Source organism: Spodoptera frugiperda, chromosome 7, assembly GCF_023101765.2.
Source record: "Spodoptera frugiperda isolate SF20-4 chromosome 7, AGI-APGP_CSIRO_Sfru_2.0, whole genome shotgun sequence".
Classification (NCBI taxonomy): domain Eukaryota; kingdom Metazoa; phylum Arthropoda; class Insecta; order Lepidoptera; family Noctuidae; genus Spodoptera; species Spodoptera frugiperda.
This window is the reverse complement of record NC_064218.1, coordinates 5,776,416-5,793,522: the sequence shown is the minus strand read 5'-3', so window position 1 is coordinate 5,793,522 and position 17,107 is coordinate 5,776,416. Positions and strand designations below refer to the sequence as shown.

The following is a 17,107-nucleotide window of genomic DNA, read 5'->3' as shown; positions in this document are numbered from 1 at the left end:
AGCAAAAGCAAGGTGAAATAATTTTAATGTGGTTTTAAAAATAATTAATGCTCAACGTTGAATATCTGCAAAAATATAGATATTTTTCTGTTATTATATTTATGTCGTTTCTTTTAGTTTAGCTACATTAGGTGCGATAGGTGAGAATAACAGTAAAATGTTTGCGCGTCTCTACAAAAAGTGACGTAAAATTACAAATGGAGGTGTTTACGTGAAAATGTAAATTTTTGGTTATTTTTGTTTTAATTTTTCTGAAATGTTTGGTTGTTAGCGTGATAAAACTGAGAATCGGCATCACTATAGTGAAACTTACGTTCAAGTAATTTAATTTACAATATTAAGAAGATTTGTGTGTAATAAATGGCAAGATATTTGAGTGTGGCATAAAATGCATTCGTAAATCTATTGATTGATGAATCATCGAAGACGAGATTATGAACTAAAATAATTCCCGTTGTGAAAGCTAATAATTACTTGTGTAACGCAAGAAACCACTGCAATTCGTATTAAGTGTACGGTTTCCTCTGTTACACAACTTTACTTACAGTATTCATATCATGATCTTGTTTGAACTTCTATTTACATATTTTGTTTTCAAACATTTTAATAATACAAATACCGACTTTGTGTAAAATAAAATAGGTTTCAATTTCCATTCCATGTTTGCTAGCTTATATTTGGTTATGACATCATCCTATGAATACTGTAATATGAATGTAATTTTCTTAATATCTACATGTTTACCAAACTAAACATGTTTATATTAAGACCTGAAACCCTAAACTGATATACTACTATTATTACAAAATTGTATAAGTGTAATTATTCTATATTTGAACTAATTAGCACAATTTTTTCTAGCTAGCACATAGAAATTATGATTTGAAGTCCATTACAATAGTATTATCATGGACGGAAGTGTTAAGTGACACTGATCACTGGACTTGATAACTGGACAATGTAATATGATGGAGGCATGTATGAGATGAGGTCACCAATCAACATGAAAAGTAACGACTGAGTAATGTTGGACCTGATGATAGTGGCAGGGTGGAAATGTAATCAAAGATATAGTTAACAATACTTAAGATAGATATGCAAACAGTCAACTTCATGAGGGTTGTACAATTTCCTTCATACACTCGTTACAGAAACCTAATCACAGGCTCTTTGAACAACATTCATGAAAGTGACACAAGGCTAATGCTTTTAATACACACATGTATTTTTATACTTCTTCAAACCATTTTTAAAGTTGGCTTCCGTAGTTCTACTATAAATTGTTATGATTAATAATTATTTTGTATCTTTACAGATAAGTGGTGCTGTTCTTACAGAATCTATTAGTGCTAATTCAATCAACAAACAGGAGTTAAAATGACGGACGCATACAACAGATATTCACAGAGCAAATCATTAAAATATCAAAAAGAAAGAGACATTGTAATGAAGTCAAAGTCTAGGAGGTCTAAATATTCAGATCAAAAACATCATCATATGGAGTCAAAAACACCTCCATTGCCTGCCAAAAGTACCTCATCATTGGAAGAATTATTAAAAAAAAGGGAATCTCTTAAACAAGAATTAAAAAAAATAGTAAAAGATCCTGACACTGCACCAAACATTGATTACAACAAAAAACGTAGGCATTCCAAAGAAGACTATGCTTATGAAATAGTGATAAATAAACGACATGTTCGCAATGAAACCAGATCTGGTAAAGTTTCCAAGACGAGAAAATCTAATCATGAATCTTCACCAGAACTAGAACATATACAACCAGAATCAGAAGATGAAGAGACTATTATACAACAAAGAAGACAACAACGTAAACAACTCTTAGAAAAATTTAATGTTTTAAATGAAAAAAGCAATGAAAGTACTGAAGATGACAACAAGGCCAGCAACAGTGAGGCTGAAAACACCACAGGAATTAAGAAAACTCAGGATAATCAAATTATTTCAAAACAAGTAACAGACATGTTCTCAGAGAAAGATGAATTTGAATCTAACGGTGCAACAAAAAATGCAACACATAGTGAAGATGCTACTAATTTAAACCTTACCGATAATTGGGATGATGCTGATGGATACTTCAATATACGTATAGGAGATACAATAAACAATAGATATACCATTAAAAGCATTTTAGGTCAAGGAGTATTTGCAAATGTGGTTCGAGCTCAAGATAACATGGAAGGAAACGACTATGTTGCCATTAAAATTGTCAGAAACAATGATCTTATGTATAAAACAAGTTTGAAAGAAATAGAAATTCTAAAACAAATACGAGAAGCAGACCCTGACAACAAATACCACTGTGTTCAGTTCCTTGGACATTTTATGCATAAAAACCATCTTTGTCTTTTGCTAGAGTCTCTACACATGGACTTAAGAGGAGTCATAAAGAAATACGGGAAACACTATGGTATCAACATGAAAGCTTTAATGAGCTACAGCAGACAACTACTGCTAGCTTTGAGACTTCTCAAAAAACTTGGTATCATTCATGCTGACATAAAACCAGACAATATCTTAGTAAATGAAAAGAAAAATTTATTAAAGCTATGTGACTTTGGTTCAGCTGCCAAATGTGATGACAATGAACCCACCCCCTATTTAGTTTCAAGGTTTTACAGAGCGCCTGAAATTATTTTAGGGGTGCCTTACAAACATGGAGTGGATGTCTGGTCAGCAGCATGCACCATTTATGAAATGGCAACGGGAAAAATTTTATTCACAGGAAGCTCCAATAATAAAATGTTAAAATGCTTCATGGATTTGAAAGGACGATTTTCTAGCAAACTCGTAAAGCGAGGGAAATTCAAAGACCAACATTTTAATTATAATAATAATTTCCTTCTTCATAAAAAAGACGAATTCACTGGTAGAGAAAAAGTGGTTGAAATGAGTAATATCAACGTCAGCAGAGATTTACTGCAAGAACTGAAAAAATGTAACAAGAGTATGTTTATGAATGAAGAAAGGAAAATAACACAGCTCAAAGATTTACTAGATAAGATGACGATGCTAGATTCTAGTCAGAGAGCACAGGTAAACGATTGCTTGAAGCATCCTTTCATTTTAGAAGAACTGGATAAATGTTAAATTGTTTATTTTGTTACAATAAGCTAAAAGGTTTAAATAAAACATTTTTTCAATAAAAGTATTTACTTTATTTAACTTCTAAGAGACGAAAACAACAAAAATATATGCCATCAACCAAAATATCACTTAAGGTTTCATAATTATAATTTATAATATGGACTATCACAATTTAAAAGGAAAAAATTGACTTGGTCCTCAGTGGTGATAAAACTGTTGAAGAGAATTGACATGACCACTTCAGACCCATTCTGATTGAGTATATTTTAAAATCACTTCCTCAAAATAAGTGTACAACACAAATAAACAAAAATCAATAAAAGTTTGTAAAATAAACAGGCTTATTATATACAGCGTGCCTTAGAAGTGTTTTTGTACGAAAAATATATTCGATTACTCTCCAGTAAAACCATTTTGGAATATAGTAAAATTTATTTGAGGTGGGAAATGTAAAACAATTGTATTGGTAACGCAAGTGGTGTTGACAAGAACATATTTATATAGTCAAAACTCTATCTTAGATAAATTATTGATACAATTGAAATAAAAATTATCAATAGGATCATCCATCAGATAATGATCATAAATTGTATAATTGTCTTTCTTTATTAATCTATTTAAAACATTGCTTGTATTCCAATTTCTGCCACGTCTTTACTCACTCTGATTCTCATAAAAAAAAAATAACAAAAAAGTAAGTAGATTAATGCATCACAGTACAATAACATATAAACAAGCCTATATGTAGGTATCTATTACTGGCAAAGCCTGCAAATGAGTGCGGCAATTGTCTCCAAACTATTTCTTGATCAACAGACTTTACCCGTAACATATCAATCACACTTAAAATACAACTCATTACTTACAATTAACATCTGTAGCACAATTCACAGAACAAAAGAAATATATTTTACAACAGGTCGCTAAGATTGGGCGCCGGCAGCTAGCTGCAAGAGGTTACATTCATGACCCTTAGTTGATGCGTGCGAGAAATTTGTGCTTAAATTTCTCGCACGATAAATTCGAGAATAGATAGCCCAAACAACTCAAGATAGGGATAACTCTAGAGGTTATTTTTCTAGTAGCTCATTGGTTTGGAATAGACCCGCTTATTATCAAGCTGAAAGTTAAAGTTTCTTTGCGATCGGCCGTACACTTGAGCTGAAATGCAAATGCACCTCACTAAAAACTAATCCTGGCGACGCCCATCTCTCTAATACTTGAAGTATGAATACTGTAGCATTATAAAGGACTAAGTTAGGCGCAGACTGCATTTAATTACATGAGTTCATTTAAATCTAAGGACAGTCAACACTGAACTTGTAAATGAACACTACTTAGTTCCGAATGATTGCTTTGTATCGATAAATTGTTTAGTTCAGATATGTTAAATTTTATGAGTTACGCTTATGTACTTTAATAATAAACGATATGGTCAAATTAAAGAGTCATTTCCATTCACTTTGTCCATGTTACTCAAAATAATCAATCCTTTCCATACTTCAAATCTGACGTAGTCATAACCAATAGCTTACAATCACGAGTGCTGCAGAGTTATTTCCGTGTTAATTATATTACTTATTTCGAGAATAGAGAATCTATCTTAATATTCGCCCAACCTGCACACAACTTTTTAAGTTTCTTTGCTGCAATGTCATAAACTGAACAAGGCAACTAAATATAAAATCACAAGACAAGTCACTACTGTCACAGCAACTTTTATAATAAATCTACTCATTAACCACTATTACTTTAATCTAATGTCAAAATCTTATGGATGGAGCCATTACACGATGAATTAGGTAAGTATAATAGTTAGCAGAAATGGGATGAAATGCAGTCTCAATAATTCGATTTGATCACTGGCTTTACTTATCACAAAAGTAATGGTACGCAAGACAACATGTTGTGTTGGTAAATATAAAAGAGTTACCTATGAGATTCATTAAAGTAGAAAATAATATCAACTAGCTATAACCTCTCTTTATCTATCGCGACTCTAATAATATAGTTAATGTTTTTTTCTTTGGATGTGTGGAATTGGATAACACAATGACGAGCGTTTATGGTGCCGTGATTGTTGTTATGTTGAGGGCATGTTTTGGCTTTGGAAGCCGGAGTTGGGTACTCCGATCTCTATGGACTGGCCGGACGCTATCGAGTCGGGGCTCTGTAGAGACGCGCTGTACACCGGGTTCATGGGCGTGGTCCCGCCGGCCTCGAACAGTGTGCTGTCGTATACGCTATTACTCTGCTGGAAAATACAAATGTTTGTATCTAACCACATCAATTGCATTTAAGTTCTCAATTTTAAGATACAGGTCATTTTTGTAGTATAGAAGGGTTCTATACAAATATCACAACATTACCTGATAAATGTAATCCGAATCTGTCTTCAAAGAACTGAAGCTCTGTTGGTGCGGCAAGGATACTTGGTCTTCGTCCATAGGCTCGTCCATCTGAGCCTTGTACGAGAACATGATGCTCGGTTGAGATACGCTGAAATCAAACACAAAGGAGTTAAGTAGGTATAAATGTGATTGCAAATGTCTCCACAGTGATAACGACAGAAATTGTCGCTTAGTCAGTTTCATTACATTTTCAACTTTATTGCAAAGGGATAAGATTGAAAATGTTTTAAATAAATTTCTGACTTACAGAACATATTTTTATTGTTATCGGAGTCGAGACTGCTGTCTATTGTGATGGACAAATCCTTAGATACTACTAAAAAAAATTTTTAACCCGCTACTGGTGACGTGTATTTGTCTTACATAGTCAGTGACCCTGGTCTCCTGCACCGTGATTTTGTGGTTTATGTATTATTTTTTTATTATTATTAGATTTTTAAGATAGATATTTTGAATTAGAAACGATATAAAATAGGACATTGACATTGGAAGTGACACAAAATGAAATAAATATACAAATAGAAAATAAAAGAGATAAAATTTCATAGAAAGGACATAAAAATAAAACGCCCGCATTGCTGTTGCGGGGTGGACTAATGGTAGAGGGCGTGTAGTAAAGCAGCTACTCGAAATCGCAACCTAATTCGATAAACAGTTTAAAAATTATTCTTAGTTTTTAAATTACCCGGTCTCATAGACATATAGGTCACCAATGGCGGGTTAATTTAATTAAATTAGAGGTTCCGTTAAATAGAAATGTTAATAAATTCCTGATGATTTAAGTTACAAGCAAAAAGTTAGTCAATATTAAAACTTACCTGAAAAATTCGCTTAGGAATGTGTGGTAGACAAGGGGAGTGTATAAGGAGAAGTAGAGCCAGGTGGTGACATCGACGACACAGAGACCAGACTGCATGTTGCCCCAGGCTAGGAGTCCCGCGCCGACAGCCTGTGTGGTGTCCAGTAGCGCCAGTAGCAGCACATACAGGTAGAATGACAGTTTCGCTGTAATGGAAAAAGGTTACAGTTTAGTTTAGCTGTATTTGATAAATAAACAACTTAACTATCAAAAATTTACGTGCAAAAATCATTAATTATAAAGATGGTTAAAAAGGAAGATTCATTATAATTAATACAAATTAATAAAAGTTAACCTTTAGCCTTTGCCCCGTTAATGATAACAGCCGGAAATAAATACAGTTTACAAAAACAGTCATCATTTCAACTAAGAGGTCTAATCATAATCTCATGGAATAAAATCTAGTATAGTAAATGTTATTTGGTATTTGGACAACATTTTCTTTATTTTAATGTTGTTCCGTGCGGGAATCGAAACCGCTACACGTTTCACGACAGGCAGTTGCCCAGCCACCGCGTCAGTCGTGTAGTCAAGAAGTCAATGAATCATTACAAAAATCCTTGTCCTATTTAGTATTTTTTAAATTTAAATTAATAGAAACATTGAACATGCATACTTAAATACCAGTAATTCAGTCAAATTACTGCGAAACGAAACACATTAGTTTTAATAAATCATCATTGTGCTTGTTGTATTTCTCGCCATCGTACTCTGCGAGTTATTATTGAAGTCTTAGAAATGACGCGTGGAGTGAAACAGTGCATAAATATAATAACTGGTTACAATACCACTGTACTAATGAATGACTACTGAGCAAGAGGACATGGGCCCGATTCTCATAGTACTGTACACAATGTGTATGTATGTAATTTGTATAATGACAAAATGCTTTTTATTGTGTTTTTTGAAGGGAGATAATCATCCAATGACTTTTACCGCCTTGGGCGAGGGGAGAGGGAGCGTCAGACTCTTATTGACTAAAAACCACCCCATTTCTACTCCTGTCTTTTGAGCAGCCCGGTAACCCGGTAAGCAGTCTGCAACTCCTCTCCCTATTGCCTAGGATTTATACCACAATTTATTCCATCTACACACATCTCAGTCCTTGAGCAATAAAGGAAGAGTATTGTGTTGCTTGTCATAAATTCAATTACCATTCCATGGGTATACAACCAACAGTCTATTTATTTATTAGTCTGATCCTTAAGAGAATACAAGTGTGAATATTATGACATTGTTATGTATTACTGTGAAACATAATATTAAGATCATTGAAACTAGAATCAGATTGCATGGTCAAGGAACCTAGATGAGATCTTTACTATTTTCTATTATTAACTATGAATAGATACTAATCAATATTAAAGTTATCCTTGTTAGAACAAAATATTATATATCTTTATAATGTGGCCAGTGGCTCCTTGTAAAAACCAAACCCATTTCCCAAATTGTTAATTAATAACTAAGACAATTCAATACTAATTAGAAAAGTAATAACATTGGATCATTAGCTATGATGTTTTTGTGGAATCGGTTGCCAAGTCATTTGAGATACATGTCCAACTATCCAATAATAAACATTACTATCTCTAAGCTATAAATCACTAGCAAACTGCTTAGTTCCACAATTTATTGTTGTAATTATAAATGATAACAGAAATAGGGAAACTATTGTGAACATTAAACTCCTATCAAGAGTAATACTTATTGCAATTTGATGAAGAAACAGAACAATTACAACTTGTTAAGTAATTGTTATTATAGGATTATTCTCTAATTTTACGCTTCATTACTTCTGTTAAATGGTTATTACAAGAAAAATATCTAATTCTCATTAGCGTGTACAAGTAACTGTCTTTATTATTAAATTAATTGTCAATTTAAGAGATCTTAATGATCACAATAGAGTAGTAATTTGTGCCATTAATATTTAATTCGATTTTTATCAAGCTAGCTTACTATTCCAATTATTTCCAACATGTACCTCTGCTTGATAAATACAACTATACTAAGATTTTATTATAAAATTCCCACACACAAATTATCTTTAGAAAATTTTGACATGTACCTACCTCATCTGCAAATTCATTATCCTCCTAGCCTGAGTAAGTTACTAAGATTCTTACTCATATTTAAAAATAATTTCGATAAATCATCAGATCATAAAAATAAAATTAGAATTTCAAACATCCAATTTAACTTTGTATTGAGTATTTGATACAAATTTTTAGAGGAATCACAAGTCTAAAACACAATTACAAACAGATACTCACTTGGTAAAGCTAGATATTCTCTGAGTGGAATCCATGGCAGTAGCAGTATTAAGAAGTAAATTAGTGCAAAGACTAATGATGATGTAAACCAGAACAGCATCCCACCATGTCCAAACAGGTCATAATCTCTGGTGTCCACATGAAACATGTCGTCCGGCATGACAATCTCAAGAGTACCTTGTGTCACAGTGAATGCAAGGGATAACAGAGATGTTGCCAGTAACACATATCTAATACTGCTGCGGCTATCCAAATGGCCTGAAACACACAATCATTAATTAGAATTTATACAAACTCTGCTGTTAAATATAGTTCTGCTTTTATCAACAATAACAATTAGGTACAATTTGAACAATTAACCAGTGAAAGTCTGTGGCAATGACTTTGATGCCAAACAAAACAAGGTAATGAGACAAAAAACTATGAAGGTCAATGGATAACTCACCAAAAGCCAATCCAAATATGACAACACTCATCTCGGTTGCAAGCAGAAAAAATCTCACCATGACCCACAACACCTTGTCCACCATGCCACCCAGTGGCATGGCAGCATTTACAGTCATGGACACCGCACATCGCACCAGACTTATGATCACATTGCCCCATACCAATGTGTAAAACGTCAAGAATATAGGGCTGCTGGTAGCACGCAATTTTAACTGAGCTTTGTTAAACCTTACCACTAAGAAAAGCACAAACAAGGCGTTTGGTATCAAAATAATTAAATCCCAAATACGGACCCTGCGAAAGAACAGATAATGAGCCACAATAACGCAACAAAAAGCACCAAGGACGAAGAATATTAACATACCTTGAATTATTTATTTCGTAGTATAAAACATATTTACAAAATGTGTCTTCCGTTACAGGTGGAAAATCTGAGCCATTGGTACCGTACATCATCTTTACAATCTACTAATGTTTTGCCATTTAGTTTGTTACGAAAGCGTCTTGAGCCCGTGGCAGCATTACTCCAATAATCAAGTTATTGGAATAGGCCACTGTTACGTCAACTTAATCCTATCATTATAAGCATACGCGCTTAATTCTGCACCAGTAGAGACTAGCTTTCTAATTCTAAAACAATAATGATGACACTATTAAACGATCACACCACGAGATAAAATAAAATTATTGGGAAAATAATTCTTAATCATTCATTCGCTTCTGCGCTTTACTATCTTCCTAATATGACAGTGACAGATTTTTGATAGAATAGACATTATTTACAAACTCAGTCACAGTAGAGCTGTACCACAGCCCAGCCAATTTATAAACCTTACGTCTTACTCTTAGTCCAGCATTAAACATAAAATGAAAAACTTACTTTTAAATTACTTTATATTAAAATATTATTATATTATGTAAAGTAAATATATTCTGAGGTTTGGTAGTAACCCTTTGTTGAGTGAAGAAGTCCGCATTAAAATACTGGACTGTATTCACTTTTACGAATTATCTACCTATGAACTCTATGGTTATCTTCTACTTCCATCAAGTTCCATCATCAGTGTCACTGTCAATCCAAAAAACAAATTTTTAAAAGGCAAATTGTAATTTTGTGAAAAACAAAAAAAAATGAAATAAAATTTCTCTAATCACCTATCTAACCATTTATGTTGAGCCAAGCAATTCAGTGCAGGACATTAAAGAAACCTTCACTAAAATTTGTTAACTAGGCAAGTTCTAGCGTTTTACTAGCCTCATAGCGCTATACTCATTTAACTCGTGTTTATGTAATACATTTTATCATCAATATCTCGTTTAATCTGAACCAAATAATGACGAGTAGATACAGATTGCTGAGGAGCACATTTTGTAGGGTATCTGGTAGTTTTCGATCAATCCATAATGCATCAGTTAAAGTCTACAACATTCGTAAATCTACAAAACCATGTGTACTAGCTTTTTCCTTATTCACTTGGCTCGGATTTGAAAAGAAATTGACTGCTGAGGATGAACTTGTACACACCATAAAACATTGCATCTTGTTTATTCAAAGAAATGAATATGAGAAAGCTGAACAGTTACTTCATGTAGCGTTGAGACAGGCTCAACAAATTCGTCACGAACTTGGTATAACTTATGTTTATGACGTAATGGCGAATTTGGCACTTCAGAGGGAAGAATTAGATAAGGCTAAACAATTATTTATTGCTGTTACACAAAGAATTATGGCAGATGGTGCACAAGAAGATGATCCGAGAGTCATTCATCTCAGCGTGAAATTAGCAAGAGTTAGCCATCTGAAGAAAGATTATTCTACAGCACAATTGGGTTATGACTGGTGTATAGAGAAATTAAATAGGTTATTGGAGACAGACCCATCAGATGCAACACAAAAACTTCTAGCAATGGCTGAAGATTGGTATGGCAGACTGTTTGTAGACCTCAACAAATGTGAAGAAGGCCTGAAGCTCATGAAGAGTTCCCTGAATAGGATGAGACTAGTGCCAGATATGGATAAAGAAGAAATTGTGTATCAATTAAATGACATTGGTACAGTATGTGATAGCCTTGGACTTTCCGATGACAGTATAACGTATTTCAAGGAAGCCATTGAATTAGCAAAGTCCGCAAAGATTGAAGATGTAGGCACTATGTATGTTAATTTAGGAAGGGCCTACATCAATACACAACTATTAGATGCAGCAAGAAAATCATGTGGGTATGCTTGGAAGTTGGGAGTTATGTCAAAAAATCAAGATGTAAAGCAAGAAGCGGAACTATGTATCAAACAAATAAATAACCTAGTGTAGATAACTTTTTATTTAAGAAAAATAGTGTTGGCATGTTTCACTTACATTAACATTTTATAGAAATAATAATGTGAACTAAATTAATAAAATCTCATGTCCCCCCTGTGACAAAAAATTGTGGCACAAAAGTAATACAATAGTTTTTTTATTATTAATAAATTCATTGCAAAATGAACTGGTTGCTAGTTACATACAAATGTTATACCTATTTTTATTAATAAATATATTTATTTTATACAGCACTCTCTTTTGTGACACTGAAAGGTTCTGACACAACTTCTGTTTTGGTGTCCACAATAACCACATCCTTGACTGGGCGGTCATTGGCAGCAGTCACAGTTTTCTCAATCTTACGAACAACATCCTGTAAACAAATATTTATGTTATTTAGAATCTAAGAAAGCTTTATAGCTATGATTGACAGTTCCCTGAAATGTTATTTGTTTATACTTCAGTCTCTTTTGTAGCTCCGTTTTCAAAGTGTAATTTTTCACACAAGAGAGAACAACACAATGCAGTAAGTGCATAATTACTTGTGTTTAAACAATTGGCTGTGAAATTTATTACAATACATAATTTCTGCATTACATACAGTTACACATTAGAATTATTTTTTTAAATAAAATGTATTACAACAGCCAATTAAAATCTAGTTTTCATGATATTACTGCATAGTAATGATTTCCCATCCTAAGCTTTGAACCAGCTGTGTTAATATAAACAAAGCTAATTTATTATTGCTATTGTTTACACAGCTACACTATACAAAATACAAATAAACTACTATGAACTTATTAGACATGAATTACTTACCATGCCTTCCAAGATCTTTCCAAAGACGACATGTCTGCCATCTAACCAGGGAGTCTTAGTAGTGGTGATGAAGAATTGAGATCCATTGGTGTCTTTACCAGCATTGGCCATGGACAACCATCCAGCACCGTAGTGGCGGAGCTTGAAGTTCTCGTCTTCGAAACGTTCGCCGTAAATACTGCGGCCTAATAATCAAACAATTGAAACATTTATAGTCATGTTGACAATATAACATAATGTTCATTAGAACTTTTAATCAAAATGTAATGTATGATACACATTAAACAATAATTGAAAAATACGATAATAATAAATGTAAAAAAAAACAAGTAGGTATACTATACATATACCAACTAGATAATGTTTATAAAATAAAATGTTTATCTTATTTTTTCACACACTTCCACTTCAACATGATAACTTCAGTTACAAGATAAACAACAAAAATATTCTGAAAGCTGTAGAATCTTGCTTCAAATGATAAGGATTTAATATGTCGAATCAATTAGCTATTTTCGACTAGCATTCAGAAAAGTGAAAGTAAATCTAATTGGAAGTTTAATCAATTGAATCTTTATGGGTTAGGTACAGTATGAAAAGATTATTTTCAATCTGAAAACAATAGCCAGCTATGTTTTACAATTTCACTGTTTAAGGGGTATTGTACTGGACTTAATGTATTTTTAAACAGCATTGTGTGAAGAATTATTGGCTGCTTTGTAAATGTACACCAGTCTCACTCACCACCAGTGCCGTCTCCCTTGGTGAAGTCTCCTCCCTGGATCATGAAGTTGTCAATGACTCTGTGGAACTTGCTGCCTTTGTAGCCCTGGCCTTCTGGTTTCTGAGCCAACTGGACGAAGTTTTCTACCGTCTTGGGGACTGTCTTACCAAATAATCCAATAACAATGTCACCAATATTTTCATCACCCATTTTCATGGTAAAAGTGACCTAAAAAGTAAAAATATAATTGAGTATTGCATTATCAATTAGTAAGTCACAGTAATGAAAAAGGTCATGGAAAAGTTATTTTACAACTTGAGATGTTTATGTATCAAATGATGAGTCTTCTTATCAATAGAAATTATCTAGCTGTAAGATTAGGTAGTAACAACTTACAAGGGTAGTTGTAATAAAAAACATAATAACAAAGGAATATTAATTTGAATTTTGTATTGGGAGGTGGCACAATTTTCTGGCATCCTATAAGATTCCAATAGGAACTCAATTGCTTTAGTGTCCATAAATAGAGATTTTTTCCTTGTTGTGAAAACGAGTTAAATGTCCTTCAATTTGCTTGAGATGTGTAGACCAATCATAGGCAGGCACATCATGTAAAACAAAAACAAATATCCTGCCAGTAATGATTTTAATTTTTCCTCAATAAAATACAGGAGTATATTCTTCAATTTATTTATAATTAGAAACTAGGCTTATAAAAGAACGACACGTAATTTCTAAACAGGATACAGGAACTATAAAAATAATTGGAATATGCATTGAATGCTAAAGTGCTTTGTAGTTACTTTGGCCAACAAAAACTTGTAGCGTCATCACAAAAGGTCACCGACCGATCATCGGAAATCACGAATCTTAGTTGGCACACCGTTATGTGATAGTTGAAGATGCTCAATTGAATGACAATAACCAAGCAAGTGGACAACAATACGTACCTTATGAGTTACTTTAGGTCCTTTGGGAGCATCATCTGATCGGGCTGCGGCAATTAATAGGAGGAAACCAAGAGCTGCTGCGAAAGCGCCCATGATTAAAAGTTTTACCCTTTTTCTTATTATTTTTGCGAATTAATCCTAACTAGTAGGATAGTTTTATAATATTTTATCGGGAGGAACTAAAACCGCGTGTTGCTCCTTCGCCGGCAAACGAACAATAGGTCGCTCACCCAAGACGTAGCGCAACAAAAACGAATGAAAAATGATCGCGTTGTCGAACGCTCACTCGTCGGCCTTCCTGACGACAACACTTGCTTGTCAAAATCACAACGAATGTCAAATCAAATAATCACACGTCATTACAAAATTCAAAACGCACAGATTAAAATAGATATTTTCAAGGAAGCAGAGGAAATTAAAAATACAAGATATCTAGAGACTCAGAATCTAAAAATTGATTTATATAATATTTTAAGCGGCCCAGAAGGAGATGGCGGAACAAACTTGACATTTATGATAGGAATTGAGGATTGGCCGCAGAATGCTCTGCACAGAGGAGTGAAAGGAGAGTAGGGAGGCCTTTGCCCTACAGTGGGACGATCAAGGCGAAAAAACAATAAAATAAAATATTTTAATTTTATATTCCTATTTTAACAGAGATATCTATTAATAGTATCAGTAAGGCCATTGTGTCCAACTTAGACATTTATTCCCAAGTTAATCCCAAAGACTTTATTATAATCCAGCTCTCCAATCTGGAACACGTCTAAAACAAGAAAAGGTTTAATTAAAAATACTAAAATACTTTAATCGATCAAAATTCATTTAAACAGGATCGTTCGACCAAAATCTTACAGTTTTTTAATGTTTTCAAGACTATTTGTGTTCATTTTTGTTTCAACTTCTTTACTATTAAGTCTGTCACACCACTGCTTTGTTGCTTTTTGGAAATGCCTTATTGTTTCGTCGTCAATGTCTTTATGATCTTTAGATATTTGTTTTACTAGATCTTCTCCGTTTTTCATGTCTTGACTGTAACATTTTCTTATGAAGCTGAAAGAAGGAAATTAGACAATTAGAATAACTTTATTTATTTGTAGACCTGCAAAAAGCTTAATTTCATACTGAATTACTCACCCCATTTTATCTTGACTTGTAGAATGCGGGAACGAATCTCGTTTACCTGAAACTTCAGTTATATAAAAATCTAGAATTAGGTAACATATATGCATATCTATCTAACTGCTGATAAAGAAGTATTCGTGTTCTTACTATTCTTAGGGCCTTATCATACTAGCGGATTTTGAGCATTTTCAAAGGGGACGGGTAGGCAACGAATAAGTTACCGAAATACACCGTACACGCCACGACTGCGCAGCGGATGATACAAGCTCGTAAAGCTGTCGTACTTACTAATGTCGTTAGCACTTTTCCTTCTATTATTCTTTATTTTATCATTTTCATTCGCCATGTGTGTTGGCTGTTCCTAAAAGATAGAGACACTTTATTGATATCCACATTCACATTCATGGCATAACTATAAATTGTAGTTTGTAACTTATCTTACCTTTGTTACTGATTTCATGATTCTTCTATTGGACCGCCATTGGTCAATAGCTTTTTGCTGTTGCTTCTTAAGATAAATGTATTTTAAATACCATCGAATGTGACTAATAACATCTTGTTCGTGAATTCCTAAAACAATATAAGTGCAATAATTAATATTTAAAAAGATCCCCTATTCAATATTTTTAAGCGATAATCTATACTAATATTATAAAGCTGAAGAGTTTGTTTGAACGCGCTAATCTCCGGAACTACCAGTCCTATTTGAATAATTATTTTTGTGTTGGGTAGTGCATTTATCGAGGAAGACTATAGGCTATAAAACATCTCGCTATGACCAATAGGAACCAAGCAGAGCGGGTGAAACCGCGCGGAAGTAGCTAGTATTCTATATACCTTGTAATTTTGGTAATAGTTCACTTAAAAACGTATCATATCCTGGATAATGTTGAATATCATGAATGTGCTCATCATGGGAACCATCAATTAGGGCACCTAAGTATTTTTGCCAGTGATTAACGAATATGTTATGATGATATTCGTTCCATCCTCCATATCGATTTGGACTGTTCATCATAAATTCTTGGAATTGTTGAACTTCCTGAAATCAAACTAGAATTGCTTAGTACCTTAATACATTTACGCCTTAAAAGTTGAATAGAAACTTGTTAAGAAAAATACTTACCACACACTTAAACGGCGACGATATCATAGTTTTTACAGGACTAGGCACAATTTCGTTGTATTTCGCAGTTTGAATTCTAACATTCTTTTTGAACTTATTGACTGAAACCAGATCTTCTTTCACCTTAAAGAATACCAAAGTTAATGGAGGAACACAATCGTTTTTTTTTTATTTTACTAAGTAGGACTACGAGTACTTACATTTTGATTCAATTCCACTTCAGCGGCTTTAAGGCGGGCTAATTCAGATTGTAAATACGATTTAAATGCTCTGATACGGTTTTCTAATTCAAGTGTAGATTTCTTAACCTCATCGATATCTGAAAATAAATTTAAATAAACAAGCAACAAGTGTAATATAGTAAAGTAGGCAAAATATAAATGAATTTATTATTTACAGTTATCACAAGTAGATACACAGTAGGTGTACTAACCAAGGGTTTGTAACAATTCTTTCGAAGAAATGCCTGTTTGTATATCTTGAAACAGCAACTTTATTTCCCGATATTTATTTTTAGCTTTGTCAGTAAAATATTTGAATTCGTTAGGTGACGATGAGTTTAATGTATCATTCTCTTGTGACGCTTGTGAATTTTCATTAATACATTTTGTTATACTCTGAAGAAGTAGGCTTTCTTCTATTTGCAATCTCTTTATTTTAGCAGACACGCTAGAAGTATTTGATATATCAGATACACTATGACTGGATTTTGTAGATGTTAAATCCATTATACTTCTTTCTTCTTACTGTTACATTAAAAACCACTTTGTAATATAAAATTACACGTGTACTTTACTCAATGTAAGATTATATTGATCAAACTTTCAATCATTTCAAATTACCCGCTTGACAACTAAATTACAGATTATACACGACGGTTGTGTATGAATAATTGCCATTAGAAAAATTATAAAAATCGACTAAAATCATACATTATAGATAACATCCCTTTAATTAGAAAA

General features: G+C 33.2%; 5 protein-coding genes across 13 annotated transcripts; 2 read left to right on the top strand and 3 right to left on the bottom strand.

The window, feature by feature from the left end:
- The first annotated feature begins 79 nt into the window (after nucleotides 1–79).
- On the top strand, nucleotides 80–3,166 carry LOC118266392 (serine/threonine-protein kinase PRP4 homolog). Of its 7 annotated transcripts, none has more exons than XM_050694922.1 (3): nucleotides 80–219; nucleotides 862–1,058; nucleotides 1,316–3,166. In XM_050694922.1, the coding sequence occupies exon 3, from the start codon at nucleotides 1,378–1,380 to the stop codon at nucleotides 3,106–3,108; it is 1,731 nt and encodes a 576-aa protein (XP_050550879.1). In that variant the 5' UTR covers nucleotides 80–219; nucleotides 862–1,058; nucleotides 1,316–1,377; the 3' UTR covers nucleotides 3,109–3,166. The 7 variants fall into 7 exon arrangements, with proteins under 7 accessions (XP_050550879.1, XP_035435728.1, XP_035435725.1 ...); XM_050694923.1 differs by having other exon boundaries at nucleotides 182–512; nucleotides 862–974; XM_050694921.1 differs by having other exon boundaries at nucleotides 183–512.
- LOC118266396 (transmembrane protein adipocyte-associated 1 homolog) lies at nucleotides 3,153–9,855 on the bottom strand. 2 transcript variants are annotated; one of them, XM_035579842.2, is made up of 6 exons: nucleotides 9,460–9,855; nucleotides 9,094–9,389; nucleotides 8,649–8,906; nucleotides 6,335–6,521; nucleotides 5,475–5,604; nucleotides 3,153–5,359 (listed from the first exon to the last, which is right to left on the bottom strand). In XM_035579842.2, exons 1-6 carry the CDS (start codon nucleotides 9,549–9,551, stop codon nucleotides 5,189–5,191), a joined length of 1,134 nt encoding a protein of 377 aa, XP_035435735.1. In that variant the 5' UTR covers nucleotides 9,552–9,855; the 3' UTR covers nucleotides 3,153–5,188. The 2 variants fall into 2 exon arrangements, with proteins under 2 accessions (XP_035435735.1, XP_035435736.1); XM_035579843.2 differs by having other exon boundaries at nucleotides 3,153–5,356.
- A 282-nt stretch (nucleotides 9,856–10,137) lies between these two features.
- Nucleotides 10,138–11,642, top strand: LOC118266397 (tetratricopeptide repeat protein 19 homolog, mitochondrial). Its single transcript, XM_035579844.2, has one exon. It carries the CDS (start codon nucleotides 10,430–10,432, stop codon nucleotides 11,405–11,407), a length of 978 nt encoding a protein of 325 aa, XP_035435737.1. The 5' UTR covers nucleotides 10,138–10,429; the 3' UTR covers nucleotides 11,408–11,642.
- On the bottom strand, nucleotides 11,400–14,046 carry LOC118266399 (peptidyl-prolyl cis-trans isomerase B). The gene is made up of 4 exons (XM_035579845.2): nucleotides 13,895–14,046; nucleotides 12,965–13,172; nucleotides 12,221–12,405; nucleotides 11,400–11,771 (listed from the first exon to the last, which is right to left on the bottom strand). The coding sequence occupies exons 1-4, from the start codon at nucleotides 13,985–13,987 to the stop codon at nucleotides 11,640–11,642; spliced, it is 618 nt and encodes a 205-aa protein (XP_035435738.1). The 5' UTR covers nucleotides 13,988–14,046; the 3' UTR covers nucleotides 11,400–11,639.
- LOC118265986 (coiled-coil domain-containing protein 112-like) lies at nucleotides 13,959–16,999 on the bottom strand. 2 transcript variants are annotated; one of them, XM_035579308.2, is made up of 9 exons: nucleotides 16,579–16,999; nucleotides 16,346–16,464; nucleotides 16,146–16,268; nucleotides 15,857–16,061; nucleotides 15,462–15,589; nucleotides 15,308–15,380; nucleotides 15,032–15,083; nucleotides 14,750–14,947; nucleotides 13,959–14,660 (listed from the first exon to the last, which is right to left on the bottom strand). In XM_035579308.2, the coding sequence occupies exons 1-9, from the start codon at nucleotides 16,871–16,873 to the stop codon at nucleotides 14,630–14,632; spliced, it is 1,224 nt and encodes a 407-aa protein (XP_035435201.2). In that variant the 5' UTR covers nucleotides 16,874–16,999; the 3' UTR covers nucleotides 13,959–14,629. The 2 variants fall into 2 exon arrangements, with proteins under 2 accessions (XP_035435201.2, XP_035435202.2); XM_035579309.2 differs by having other exon boundaries at nucleotides 15,032–15,077.
- Between the last annotated feature and the right edge of the window lie 108 nt (nucleotides 17,000–17,107).

Coding starts and splice junctions, on each gene's coding strand:
- LOC118266399 (XM_035579845.2), bottom strand. CDS start 13,987: ATGGGCGCTTTCGCAGCAGCTCTTGGTTTCCTCCTATTAATTGCCGCA. Junction 13,173..13,894: donor GACCTAAAGTAACTCATAAG/GTACGTATTGTT, acceptor TTTACTTTTTAG/GTCACTTTTACCATGAAAAT. Junction 12,406..12,964: donor CAAGGGAGACGGCACTGGTG/GTGAGTGAGACT, acceptor TTTGATTATTAG/GCCGCAGTATTTACGGCGAA.
- LOC118266397 (XM_035579844.2), top strand. CDS start 10,430: ATGACGAGTAGATACAGATTGCTGAGGAGCACATTTTGTAGGGTATCT.
- LOC118266396 (XM_035579842.2), bottom strand. CDS start 9,551: ATGATGTACGGTACCAATGGCTCAGATTTTCCACCTGTAACGGAAGAC. Junction 9,390..9,459: donor TACGAAATAAATAATTCAAG/GTATGTTAATAT, acceptor GTTCTTTCGCAG/GGTCCGTATTTGGGATTTAA. Junction 8,907..9,093: donor CATATTTGGATTGGCTTTTG/GTGAGTTATCCA, acceptor TGTGTGTTTCAG/GCCATTTGGATAGCCGCAGC.
- LOC118265986 (XM_035579308.2), bottom strand. CDS start 16,873: ATGGATTTAACATCTACAAAATCCAGTCATAGTGTATCTGATATATCA. Junction 16,465..16,578: donor AGAATTGTTACAAACCCTTG/GTTAGTACACCT, acceptor ATTTATTTTCAG/ATATCGATGAGGTTAAGAAA. Junction 16,269..16,345: donor AAGTGGAATTGAATCAAAAT/GTAAGTACTCGT, acceptor GTATTCTTTAAG/GTGAAAGAAGATCTGGTTTC.
- LOC118266392 (XM_050694922.1), top strand. CDS start 1,378: ATGACGGACGCATACAACAGATATTCACAGAGCAAATCATTAAAATAT.